The 13,599-nt window shown below is 50.8% G+C and overlaps 1 protein-coding gene across 1 annotated transcript in view; it reads right to left on the bottom strand.

Moving 5' to 3' along the window:
* Window positions 1–13,599, bottom strand: part of JPH2 (junctophilin 2) — a 75,335-nt gene that overhangs the window by 2,680 nt on the left and 59,056 nt on the right. Inside the window, exons 3-5 of the mRNA XM_025263433.3 lie at window positions 4,315–4,433; window positions 1,704–2,434; window positions 898–991 (exon numbers count right to left, since the gene is read on the bottom strand). Coding sequence (XP_025119218.2) covers window positions 911–991; window positions 1,704–2,434; window positions 4,315–4,433 — 931 coding nt within the window. The 3' untranslated portion in view covers window positions 898–910. The remainder of the gene's footprint in view (window positions 1–897; window positions 992–1,703; window positions 2,435–4,314; window positions 4,434–13,599) is intronic.

Genomic DNA, 13,599 nt, shown 5'->3' with positions numbered 1-13,599 from the left:
AGCGAGGGCCATTTTCCTTCACCCCAGCCCTGTCCACTTCTTTTTCACCGGACCTTACCCAGCTCCTGAGCTCCATCACTGGGAGAAAACCAACTGATGGAACCAACTGACTGACAGCAGGGTTCAGGAAGAGGACTGAGGGAGGTGGGTGGAGAGTGCAAGCAAGGGAGAACCGGAGGACAGGGAGAGAGGATTCGGCCATCCCCGCAACCTCAGTCTAGACTTTCGGAGCTCTGTGGGGAGGAGGTCAGGAACTATTCTGCTTAATGTTTAAACTGCAAGACTTTTACATAATGAGCCATAAGTTAAAGGTTTACTCTCACATTCGCCTCATTTCTTAGGGCAGGAATGTGTCCCTGCTCTGTCCCTATTCCCAGCAGAGCAGGCGCTCAGTAAAGAGTGGTTAAATGGGCTTCCCTGGTGGTTCAGGGGTAAAGAATCCACCTGCCAATGCAGGAGACACGGGTTCGATCCCTGGGTGGGGAAGAACCCCTGGAGAAGGAAATGGCAACCCACTTCAGTATTCTTGCCTGGAAAATCCCATGGACAGAGGAGCTTGGAGGGCTACAGTCTGTGGTGTTGCAAAAGAGTTGGACACAACTTAGGAACTAAACAACAACCACAACAAATGAATGGTGAGTTCGTGAATGAATGAATGAAGCCCCCAGTGTTCACCTGACAGACAGCCAGTGTTCTGTGCATGTTGGGCCAACGAGGGTGTGTGTGTGTGTGTGTGTGTGTGTGCGCGCGCGCGCATTGGGGAGAGATGATCTCTCAAATCCACACTCTAGGTCCCTGCCCCTGCTGGGGGATGGGCCTCAATTAACCACAAGACAGTGGCCCAGCAGGCCCTTCCTCTCCTCCCCAGAGACTGCCATGCTCTCCTCCAGGCCTCACCTGGGGGACGAGGTCAGGTCAGCAGGTGAACGAACAGGATGGCCAGGCCGATGTTCAGCAGGATCACCATGCAGATGAGGACGGTGTTGGGGACCTGGGAACAGCAGAGACAGGCTGCCTGAGTCCCCAGGAGAGCACACTCCCCCACCCTGACCCTCCTCAGTGTCCAGCACCTGGACAGACCATCCGAGCTGGAAGGATTCTTGGAAGAAATAATCAACCAAACTGCTCAGGGTCCAGAGAGGGTCGAGAACATATCCCAGGACACACAGCGGGCAGAGCTGGGACTGGAATACAAGTACATGGCCGTACCCACTGCTAATTCCTCTGGGGCTGCATCTCTCAGGCCCTTTGAGCCCAGCTTCAGTCTTTGGCACCATAGCTTCCTGCTCCCCTAACAAGGCCAGAGGGCCAGGACCCACCCCCCTAATGAACCCCTCCTCCATCCCCCCAAAGCCCTCCCTGCTACACCTTGTAGTAGAGGCTATTGGAGCCCAGCCTAGATCCTTCATAAACATGAGCAGCCCACAGCCTAGCTGCTTGGGACTCCTAGTCGCCTCCTCCAAAGAAGCGCCCAGACAACTGTACACAGGCCAGCCCCTGCCCAAGGTGGGGGCACTCTGCCTGTAACCCTGGGTCAGGCTGCACCTAACTAAGCCCACATCCCGGCAGGGGTTCCCCCCCTGCCCTGTCCTGTGCCATCACCCTGGTCCCCCGGTCATCTGCCCCCCGAATCCCACTTCCAGCTCCCCGCTCCCCCCACTTCCAGCTCCCCGCCCCTCCCCCCCTTCCACCAGCAGCCTCACCTCCTCCACCTCGACCTCTGCCGCCGCCGCGGCCTCCTTCCGAGCCTTCTTCTTGGCCCCAGCCTTGGTCAGCCCTCGGGCCTCCGTCTTGCGGGCCTTGACCTTGGGTTCGGCTTTGGGCACGATGGGCTTGGGTTCCAGCTTGGCGGGGCTCTCGGGCGCCGGCGCGGGGCTTCGGGGCGGGGACGCCGTCCCGGGCGCGGCGGCGGCGGCCGGGGAGGGGGGCACGGAGTCGGCGGCGGGGGCCTCGGGCTCGTCCTCGAAGGGCGGCGGCGCGGGCGGCGCGGTGCGCACGGCGTAGCTGTGGTAGCCCTGGTACAGCGCCACCTCCGGCTCCTCCGACCGCGCGGGCGGCGCCTGCAGCGCCTCGATGGCCATGCGTTCGCTGGCCGGCCGGGCGGGGCTGCGGCGACCCGCGCCGTCGGACGGCGTGACCGGCCGGCTGCCCTCGCCGCCGCCGCCGCCGCCGGGTTCACCGTTCCAGGCGCCCGGGCTCAGCAGGCCGTTTTTGGACGCCGCGGCCGGACGGGGCCGCTTGGGCTGCGGGGGCGTCCCGGCCGGCGACGGGGGGCCACCCTCGGGCGCCGGGGTCTCCCGCTCGTGCAGCTCCGGGCTCTCGCGGAGCCGCTCCGGGAGGCCCGCGGCGCCGGGGCCCCGGTCAGGGGAATCCAGCAGGCTCTCCGAGTTCTCCAGGATCTCCTGGAGCAGCCGGCGCTTTTGATACTCCGGACCTGCGAGGGGACCACAAGGGGAGGTGGGATTCGAAGCCGGGTCCCCGCACCGGCTGACCTTGGGCAAGCCGCTCCAACCCCGCTGAGTCTCGTCAACTTACTCAGCCAGCACTGACCTGCAGCCACCAGGTGCCAAGAACACTGTTTTTAAGCCATTCCCCAATACTAAACTCATTTACTCCTTTGACTAACCCTATGCTGCTGCGTTGCTTCAGTCGTGTCCGACTCTGTGCAGCCCCATAGACGGCAGCTCACCAGGCTCCCCCGTCCCTGAGATTCTCCAGGCAAGAACACTGGAATGGGTTGCCATTTCCTTCTCCAATGCATGAAAGTGAAAAGTGAAAGTGAAGTCTCTCAGTCGTGTCCGACTCTTAGCTACCCCAAGGACTGCAGCCTACCAGGCTCCTCCGTCCACGGGATTTTCCAGGCAAGAGTACTGGAGTGGGGTGCCATTGCCTTCTGCGGAATAACCCTATGAGGTGGATGCTATTATTTAGCCTCCACTGCACATAAGAACTCGGAGAAGGCAATGGCAACCCACTCCAATGTTCTTGCCTGGAGAATCCCAGGGACGGGGGAGCCTGGTGGGCTGTCATCTATGGGGTCGCACAGAGTCGGACATGACTGAAGCGACTTAGCAGCACATAAGAAGAAAAGGAGGCTCATAAAGGTAAAATGCCTTGCCCAAAGTCACCCAGTTGACCAAGAGCGGAGCCGGGGCTGGCACACAGGCTAAGTCTGGCTCCAGAGTTTATGCTCTTTATGGTCACACCGGCCTCTTTCCATTCTCTTATCTGAAAAACAGGCCTAATGATATCTATTTCATAAATACTAACTGTAAGATTAATCGAGTGGGAAAAAAAAAATGCCTGTGAAATGCTGAGCGCAGAACCTGGCGCGTAGTGACAGCTGTTGCTATGACTACCCAAGCAGAGGCTGCCAGCCAGCGTCGCTCTTTCTGGGACCAGCAGGGGGCGCACTGTGATGGGACGCTAGACTCCTCCTGCCGGGCTGAGATCTGCACTCAGGTCTTGCATCTAGCCTCCCTTGCTGCTGCTGCTGCTAAGTCGCTTCAGTCGTGTCCGACTCTGTGCGACCCCATAGACGGCAACCCACCAGGCTCCCCCGTCCCTGGGATTCTCCAGGCAAGAATAGTGGAGTGGGTTGCCATTTCCTTCTCCAATGCATGAAAATGAAAAGTGAAAGGGAAGTCGCTCAGTCCTCTCCGACTCTTCGTGACCCCATGGACTGCAGCCTACCAGGCTCCTCCGTCCATGAGATTTTCCAGGCAAAAATACTGGAATGGATTGCCATTTCCTTCTGCCTTGCTGCTGCTGCCGCTAAGTCACTTCAGTTGTGCCCAACTCTGTGTGACCCCATAGACGGCAGCCCACTAGGCTCCCCTGTCCCTGGGATTCTCCAGGCAAGAACACTGGAGTGGGTTGCCATTTCCTTCTCCAATGCATTGAAAAGTAAAAGTGAAGTCACTCAGTCGTGCCCAACTCTTAGCGACCCCAAAACCCTTCAACATGGAGAGCACCAGTCGCCCATCCTGATGGACTCCCACCACTGTATTGAAGGGCAAAGTCTGGATCAGAGCCAGGAGGTCCTCCTCACTCTGCAGCCTCATTTACCAGAGAGAGGAGACAGGCTCCAGTTGGGGAAACCTCTGTTATTACCACCCCAATCTCAGCCTGAGTCCCCTTGACTCATCCCATCCCATGCCTGCACCACGCCCCACAGATGCTCACAGGCATGTGTGACCCAGTGGAGCATCTCAGCTTTCCACCAAGCAAAGAAAAAGGTGTCCACCTCCCCATCCCCACCCCACAGACTTCCCCCACCCCATCCCGGCCAGTCCCCTCCCTGGCTGGCCCTACCTGGCTGGTAGAAGTCTGGAGCCAGCTCCCTGGCCAAAGTGCGGGCAATGTTGGACTCTTGGTTAGCAGCCAGGGCAGCCTGTTCTGCTGCCTCAGCTTTGGCCTTGGCGTGGCTTGTCCTAAGGAGACGACACGGTGGAGTCTCAGGATCCCTCAGGAGAACCAACACTCTCTGCCCTTCCTCCCCCCACCCACAAAGAGACACCCTAGACAACACTTTTGTTCACTTGGGCTGTCAATGAATATTTATTAAGCCCTGTGGTCCAGGCTGTTGTGCATTCCCCAGACCATTTCCTCTTCTCTCAGAGCACACAGACGGACTTCATTTTCCAGCCTCCCTGGGGTTAGGTGTGGTCAGGTGACTGGCTAAAGCATTGTGGGAAGACAGGATGATGCCATTTCCAGGCATGGTCCACAAAAACCTGTCCTGTAATCCACAGTGCCCTCTCTCTTCTCCGCTGTTGCTGGTAAAATGCAGGAGCCAAGCCCCCAGAACAAGGGACTTAACCTCATTTGTGTCACAGCTCTTTTCAACCTGGTGACACCTCTGGACCCTTTCTCGGTGTACTGTTTTAAAATGCATAAACTACACAGGATTACAAAGACATGCAATTACACTGACACATTGTTACCAGAATATTTAAAGGGACAAATCTGTAATATAATAATGTATATTCTTCTTTATTAACACATGAGACAAAATATTCGGCAGGCCTATTGACCACCATAATTTAAAAGTATAGATTGGCATAAAGGATATTTTAAGGATACATGCAACAACAGGAATGTGGCATGAAAATATATGTGATTTCTATGAGTGACAAAGTCAGAGATACTGCTAATACTACTGTGATTTATTGCCGACTTCTGTAATTGAAGAAAATACTAAATTTCAGTTACACGTCAGTAAAAATAGAGATGTGCGTGGTTTTCCTTGTCCGGATCCCTTCACTGGGCAAATGCACCCGCCCTTGGCTGCTAAACTGATGGCTGATGACTCACTGCTGTCTCAGAACTGGAACCAATAAGAAGCCACCTTGTTCCAAAGGTCCATACCCCTCCCCAACCCAAGGAGCCTATAACCAATGACTGCTGACACCAGCCAGCCCCTTTTTGCCCCAAGAGGAACCAACTCTTGAGGTACTGCTCAGGCTCCAGAGCCCCACCGTGGGATGAGGTTGAAGGACTCCAGAACACATTCCTGCTTAGCTACTTCTATGTCCCAGCCTGCCTCTCTCACTTCCCCTTGCTTCTGAGAGCACTTGCTCCATTAATTGCCCATGCAAGAATCCTCATTTCAGACTCAGCTTCTAGGGAATCTAACCTAAGGCAGCATCCAGATTCACAGACCCGCTGAATTCTATCCACAGAATCCCCTGTGGCCCCCAGGGTCAAGAAACACAGTGGAAGGAACTTGGGTCCACAAATGATTATTGCATAGAACAAAGCCCACCTCCCCAACAGTTTCATATTAAACATGCAACATTTGAGCATTAAATTTAAACATTGAACTCAGCAAGCCTTAAATGTCTACTGCATTAAGCGCCTAAGATTTGGGGGATGTTTATTTCAGCTGTTAATCTAACCTAACTAGGAAAAGCACCTACAAAAATATTAACAGCCCTACTAACCAATGGACTTCAAGGTAAAGAAATTAAAGATTATCTCATGTAATCATCATGATGCCTTAGGAAGCTGGTGCTCTTATTATTGTCCCTATTTTACAGAAAAGGAAACTGAGGCACAGGCAGGGTAAGTAACTTGCCCAAGGTCACAGAGTCCCTAAGTGCAGGAACTGGGATTTTGAACCCAGGCAAGATGATTCCAGACCCTGTGCTGCTCTGAAGAGTGTGCTGTGGTTGGTCAGGAGCCAAGATTCCAGGGGCAAGACAAGCGCCTTTCAAAAGAAGGAGATGGGCTGGATGCAAGCAACCAAAATTATTTAATATAATGTAATCAAATAAAAGGGATTCCCTGGTAGTTCAGCTGGTAAAGAATCTGCATGCAATGCAAGAGATCCCTGTTCACTTCCTGGGTCATGAAGTTCCCCTGGAGAAAGGATGGGCCACCCACGGCAGTATTCTTGGGCTTCTGTAGTGGCTCAGACAGTAAAGAATCTGCCTGCAATGCTAGAGACCTAGGTTTGATCCCTGGGTTGGAAAGATGCCCTGAAAGAGGGCATGGCAACCCATTCCAATATTCTTGCCTAGAGAATCCCACCGACAGAGGAGCCTGCAGGGCTACAGTCCGTGGGGTCGCAAAGTCGGACATGACTGAGCGATTAAGCACAGCACAATTAAGTGCCATTGTGAGAAGTGCCGTAAAGGAAGCATATAGAATGTGATGAAAATGTCCAACAGGAAGGCTTGAAGTAGATGGGTGGTGGAGGGGGGATCAGGCAAGGTTTCCTCGAGGATGTGACAGTTGAGACCTGAAACTGACACATCCACTGATTGGCTCATCAGCACTGAGGCGGGAACAGTAAGCCAGGCAGAGGGAAGGGCATGTGCAAAGGTCCTGAAAGGGTCTACAAGCGTCATGTCTTTGGGGAACTGAAAGGTCCAATCAGTGTCCCCATGAGCAGACGAGTCACTTTCCTTGGGGATTTGATCTGCGTGTATCTCCAGCACGAATTGAGCCCCATCTAGAGATGAAGTTTACTAAGCTCCCTCCAGGTGCCAAGCCTTTTGCCTACATTACACCTTACAATCCTCAAAACTGCCTGGGAGGTAGGTTTTACTGACTCTACTCCACAGGTGGGGAAACTGAGTCTCAGAGCAATACCTTGCTCAAGGATGCCAAGTAACAACTGACATTTACAAAGCATTTACAACATGCCAAGAGCTTTATAGAAATTAATCCATTTCATTTCCCCAGGTACTCTTTGTGGCCCATGTTATCACCATCATCCCTCTTTCCAGAGGAGAAATCCAAGGCACAAGAAGGTTTAAGGAGCCCACCTACAACTTATCCAACCAGCAAGTGAAAGCAAGGTTTCAAACAAAGACTTTCTTGGGCCTAGAGTCTGTGCCTTTTGTCACAGGTTTGTCCATCCACTCAACAGTAAGTAGTGGGGGACTTCCCTGGTGGTCCAGTGATTAAGAATCTGCCTTCCAATGCAGGGGACATGGGTTCTATCCCTGGTCAGGGAACTAAGATTCCAATGCTGCTGGGCAACTAAGCCCACACACAGGAACTACTGAGCCCTGCAGGCTCCAGAGCCTGTGGTCTACAAGAGAAGCCCCACTCACCTCAAGGCAAAGCCCGGACACCACAGCTAGAGGCCCAGCACAGCCAAAGTAATAATAAGTAGTGGAGCTCAAACCCAGAACTGTCTGGTTTCTAAGTCCCTCCACTGCCACAGAAATGTTTACTGAAGAAAATAAGATTATACTGAATGAAAGAATCCGTAAAAGAATGCACACATACATACATGTACATCTGCATGGGCAAGGGGGCAGCATAGAGAATAAAGAGCATGCTTTTGGAATCAGCAGCCCTGGATTCTAATTTTGGCTCGGCCATGGCTGGGGCTAGGGTACAAATGAAGCATTCACCTCAGGCTCAAAATTTAGGGGGCTGACCAAAAAAAATAAAAAACCTCAGTAATCCAGAAAAACAGTACTTGAATGCAGTATTTTTTAACGTCAAAATTAATGCAGCAATAATCCTTGATGAACAAGTTATGAAAAAAACGTCAATAAAGTCCAGATCCAGACCCTGCACTTGTATGACTCACCTCACTCACCTCCCCCTAGTCCCAACCCTACAAGGACTCTAGGACCTTGGGTGAATGGCTTTGCCTCTCCATGCCTCAGTTTCTATGTCTGTAGGGTAATAATTCTCCCCTCTTGGAGTTGATGTGAATGGCTGAGAAGCAACATAGGAAGGTGTTTAGCCCAGGATGGGGCTGAGGGATGGTGATGGTGTTGATGAGGGTGTTGGCAGCGGTAGAGAAGGAGGAGGAGGAGAAAGATAACATTTGTTACACCGAAACCAACTGTGGAACCAACAAGGGCCTACTGTATAGCACAGGAAACTATAGTCAATATTATGTAATAACCTATAAGGGGAAAGAATCTGAAAGAGTATACACACACACATATGTATAATCAAATCACTGGGCTGCACGTCTGAAACTTGCATGATATTGCAAATCAACTATACAATTAAAAACTAAGAAAAAGAAAAAATGTAGTGCATGCACAACCCCAGACACACATTTGCCTGTACATGGGTATGTGTGATTCAAAGATCTAAATTTTCAGAGACACTTCCCTGGAAACCTGAAACCCCAGGTTGGGTGGGGGAGGAGGGGAAAGACTGGGCAAACCTTCAAACTGAGAAAATGTCCTTTTTTGGTGGTGTGAGCTGGATGAGGCTTGTTTCCTGGGAAGCTGTGTTGCAGAACGGACTCCTCAGGCCAGAATGGCAGTCTTCACACTGAGCCCTGGAAGGTTCTAGAGAATCAACAATGGACCCTCCAGGGCAACCAGAACAGGGGTCAGAGGGGAATGGCCACACAGCCCAAGGTAATAAAGGCTGCTGGGTTTGAAGGAGGCACTCTTGACTGATTGAATACCTTACCAGCCCCTGCTCCAATGCCTCTGATCTCAGGAATGGCCCCTCAGCTCCCTAGCCCTCAAGCCAGGAATCCCAGTGTCTCCCACACCCTCCTTCCTCATCTTTCAATATTCACAAACAAGCACCACCAACTCCTGTCTCTCCTGCTCCCCCCGAGGCTCTTGATCTGCCTATTCTCCATCTTTCCATGGCTCCTCCTGCCAGGTTTCCCCCTGCCCTCTGTAACCTCCCTGCTTCCAGACTCACTCCCTACAACCGACCACACGCAGCTTGCTTGCCTCACCTCTTGCTGACAGTCTCTGCAAGGCTTCCTATCTTGCAGAAAGTAAAGTCCAAAGTGCTTAGCACGGCCTTCAAGGCTACCCAGATTCTCAGCCTGAAGCGGCCCTGATAGGGGGTATCTGGCAGCTTACCAGGTAAACGGCAGGCTGAAGTGCTGCGGTCCAGAGGCTATCTTCTAGTCCAATGGCACTCACAGTGTGGTCCAGGCAGACCCCAGCCCCTCATCATCTGGGCACTTGTTGCAAATGCAGATTGGGGGGGCTCCACCCCAGATCCACTGAATCAGAATTTCTCAGGAGGAGCCCAGGAATCTGTGTTTTATAAGCCTTCCAGCTGCTTCCACTGCTCATTAAAATTTGAGAAGCCTGTGCTGGACAGATAGAAACATCCAGCTCTCTCTTGGGCAGTTCCCAGCCTGCTCAACCATCCAGGAGCCTTGAGGGTCTCCCTTCAAGCACCAGGCTCCCTCCCTGAATCCAGGGCCTGCTAGGGAAATGCAGGCACCATTTCTTTTCCTATGACCACTTGGGGAAGGGCTTTTGGGGCGGGTCTCCCAGGAGGGCTCTGCCCCTTCTGTAGAGAAGGGAAGGAGCAGTAACTGGGGCAGGGGGTGGGGCAAGGATCAGTCACCCTTCTTGATTTCATCAGATTTTCTTTCGTCAGCAGGTTAAAAATAAGGCTGGTGGTGGCTCAGGGATGGGGCAGGGCCATAACCCGGTGGGAGCACTCCCAGAGTGTCGACCCTCACTCCTGTCTCCCTTCCCCACCCTGGACCCCTCACCACCCCGGAATAGCTGGCCTCGTTGCCCAGGCGTCTCCATCAAGCTCTGATGGCTTTACTGGGCCAAAGCAGGGACACCCACAGGAGGTACCCCTGACTCCTCTGCTCTGGTTGTTCCCCCATCTGGAATGTTCCTTTCCCTCCTTCCACCTCCCAGCCTTAAAGGGCCAGCTTCAGACCCACTTTGACTTCCAGATTTATTCAGTTAATGCAACTTTATGGAATGCCTGCTATATGTTAGGAATTTTCTGGGTGCTGTGGCTACGATAGCAAGCCAAGTATCTAAAAAATCCCTTGTAGGGGGACTTCCCTGGTAGTCCAGGGACTAAAACTCCATGCTCCCAATACAGGGAGCCCGGGTTTGATCCCTGGTCCGGGAACTAAGATCCTGCCTGCCACAACTAAGACCCGGCATAGCCAAAGAACATAAGTAATTAAGTGAAAGTCACTCAGTCGTGTCTGACTCTTTTCGACCCCATGGACTATACAGTCCATGGAATTCTCCAGGCCAGAATACTGGAATGGGTAGCCTTTCCCTTCTCCAGGGGATCTTCCCAACCCAGGGATTGAACCCAGGTCTCCCGCATTGCAGGCAGATTCTTTACCAACTGAGCCACCAGGGAAGTCCAAAGAACATAAATAAAGATTTTTTTTAAATCCCTTGTAGAACTCACATTCTGTTGCAGGGGTCAGCAAATTAGGGCAACAGGCCATATCCAGCCTGTTTCTCTATCACCTGTGAGCTAAGAATGTTTTTTATACTTTTTAAAGCTGTGAAAAAAAAACCCAAATAGTATTTTATCACACATGAAAACTATACAGAATTTAAATGTGTGTCCATATAAATAAAGTTTTATTGGAACAGAGTCACATGTATTTGTTTACTATTGTCTAGAGCTAAGCGGTTGCCACAGGACTGGAAAAGGTCAGTTTTCATTCAAATCCCAAAGAAAGGCATAATCAAAGAATGTTCAAACTACCACACAATTTCACTCATCTCACATGCTAGTAAAGTAATGCTCAAAATTCTCCAAGCCAGGCTTCAGCAGTACGTGAACCGTGAACTTCCAGATGTTCAAGCTGGTTTTAGAAAAGGCAGAGGAACCAGAGATCAAATTGCCAACATCCACTGGATCATGGAAAAAGCAAAAGAGTTCCAGAAAAACATCTATTTCTGCTTTATTGACTATGCCAAAGCCTTTGACTGTGTGGATCACAATAAACTGTGGAAAATTCTTCAAGAAATGGGAATACCAGACCACCTGACCTGCCTCTTGAGAAACCTGTATGCAGGTCAGGAAGCAACAGTTAGAACTGGACATGGAACAACAGACTGGTTCCAAATGGGAAAAGGAGTACGTCAAGGCTGTATATTGTCACCCTGCTTATTTAACTTCTATGCAGAATACATCATGAGAAACACTGGGCCGGAAGAAGCACAAGCTGGAATCAAGATTGCTGGGAGAAATATCAATAACCTCAGATATGCAGATGACACCACCCTTATGGCAGAAAGTGAAGAGGAACTCAAAAGCCTCTTGATGAAAGTGAAAGAGGAGAGTAAAAAGGTTGGCTTAAAGCTCAACATTCAGAAAACGAAGATCATGGCATCTGGTCCCATCACTTCATGGGAAATAGATGGGGAACAGTGGAAACTGTCAGACTTTATTTTGGGGGGCTCCAAAATCACTGCAGATGGTGACTGTGGCCATGAAATTAAAAGACGCTTACTCCTTGGAAGGAAAGTTATGACCAACCTAGATAGCATATTCAAAAGCAGAGACATTACTTTGCCAACAAAGGTCCACCTACTCAAGGCTGTGGTTTTTCCAGTGGTCATGTATGGATGTGAGAGTTGGACTGTGAAGAAAGCTGAGAGCCAAAGAATTGATGCTTTTGAACTGTGATGCTGGAGAAGACTCTTGAGAGTCCCTTGGACTGCAAGGAGATCCAACCAGTCCATTCTGAAGGAGATCAGCCCTGGGTGTTCTTTGGAAGGAATGATGCTAAAGCTGAAACTCCAATACTTTGGCCACCTCATGTGAAGAGTTGACTCATTGGAAAAGACTCTGATGCTGGGAGGGATTGGGGGCAGGAGGAGAAGGGGACGACAGAGGATGAGCTGGCTGGATGGCATCACTGACTCGATGGACATGAGTTTGAGTGAACTCCGGGAGTTGATGTTGGACAGGGAGGCCTGGCATGATTCAATTCATGGGGTTGCAAAGACTCGGACATGACTGAGCAACTGAACTGAACTGAACTGAAACGGTTGCCATAGCAGTCCATGACCTGCAAGGCCAAAAACATTTACCATCTGGTGCTTTACAGGAAAAGTTTGCCCACCTCTGTTCTAATGCATCCACTCAACAATTGTCTCTCCTAATATTCTAATTAATAATATTAGTCTACTATTGGTTGAGCTCTTTGTGCCCAGTTCTGTGCTGTGATCACCTTTACACACGTGACTTCAGAGAGGTGAAGTCACTTTCTCAAGGTCACACAGCTAGAAAGTGTATCTGCCCAAGCTCTTCCCCATTACACTGAGCTGGCGCTTTCCTGGTACTAACTGGACCAGGTCCTCCACATGCTGGTACTAGGGATGGGGATAAATTAGATCCAGCAGGCATCTGAAGAGCTCCCAGCCTAATGCAGCCCCTCCAAGTCAACTGTGCAGCATCTCTGAAAACCAGCAGATGATGGGGCGGGGGCAGACCAAAGTCGGTAAGCCACAGGGCAGTGCAGCTAAAAAGGGACAGCTCTGGTAGGTCTTAGGTCTGCTCCTTATACTCTCAGGCAAGCCTGAGCCCCCTGAGCCCCCTGAGCCCCAGTCTCCTCATCTGTACAATGGGGATAATAACAGCACCTATCCTGGAGAAATGGTATAAGGAGTATAAATGAATAAACACTCATCAGAAGGGTGAAGGGTACAAGCTCCAGTCCATCACATTCTGACTTTTGCTTGCTGGTCTGTTTCCTCAACTGTGAAATGGGGTTAATAACATTTACCTCACAAAATTACTGGGAGTCTGAAATGAAATCACGCAAGAGTGCTTAGCATAAACTGAGCACTTAACAAATATTAGCTATTATTATTGTTACAGTTTTGGTTATTATTATAACAATGTTTGGGGATCCCCAGGTGGCTCAGTGGTAAAGAATTTGCCTGCCAATGCAGGATACACAGGAGACTCAGGTTTGATCCCTGGATTGGGAAGATCTGCTGGAGCAGGGCATGGCAACCCACTCCAATATTCTTGCCTGGAGAATCCCCATGGACAGAGGAGCCTGGTGGGCTACAGTCTACAAAGAGTCGGACATGACTGAAGTGACTGGGCACATAAGATAGTTTACCAGCAACTCCCTTCCAAAAGTCTAAGGACTGCCAACAAATTGGTATTTAAATAGGTATTTTTGTAGCAGGATATGTCATGTAAACTTTGTTTCAAAGTTTATCCAGTTTGTAGCATAGTATAGTACTTCATCCCTTTCCATTGCCAATAATGGTCCACTGTGTGTGTGGATAAACCAGATTTAGTTTATCTGTTCCTCAGCTGAAGGACATTTGGAATGTTTCCACTGTCTGGTTACTATGTATAATGCTACTATGGATATTCCTGTGCAAGTTTGGGGATGGA

This window comes from Bubalus bubalis, chromosome 14, assembly GCF_019923935.1.
Source record: "Bubalus bubalis isolate 160015118507 breed Murrah chromosome 14, NDDB_SH_1, whole genome shotgun sequence".
In the NCBI taxonomy this organism is placed as follows: Eukaryota; Metazoa; Chordata; class Mammalia; order Artiodactyla; family Bovidae; genus Bubalus; species Bubalus bubalis.
Note: the sequence above shows the minus strand (reverse complement) of the source record. Positions and strands in the feature narration are given on the sequence as shown.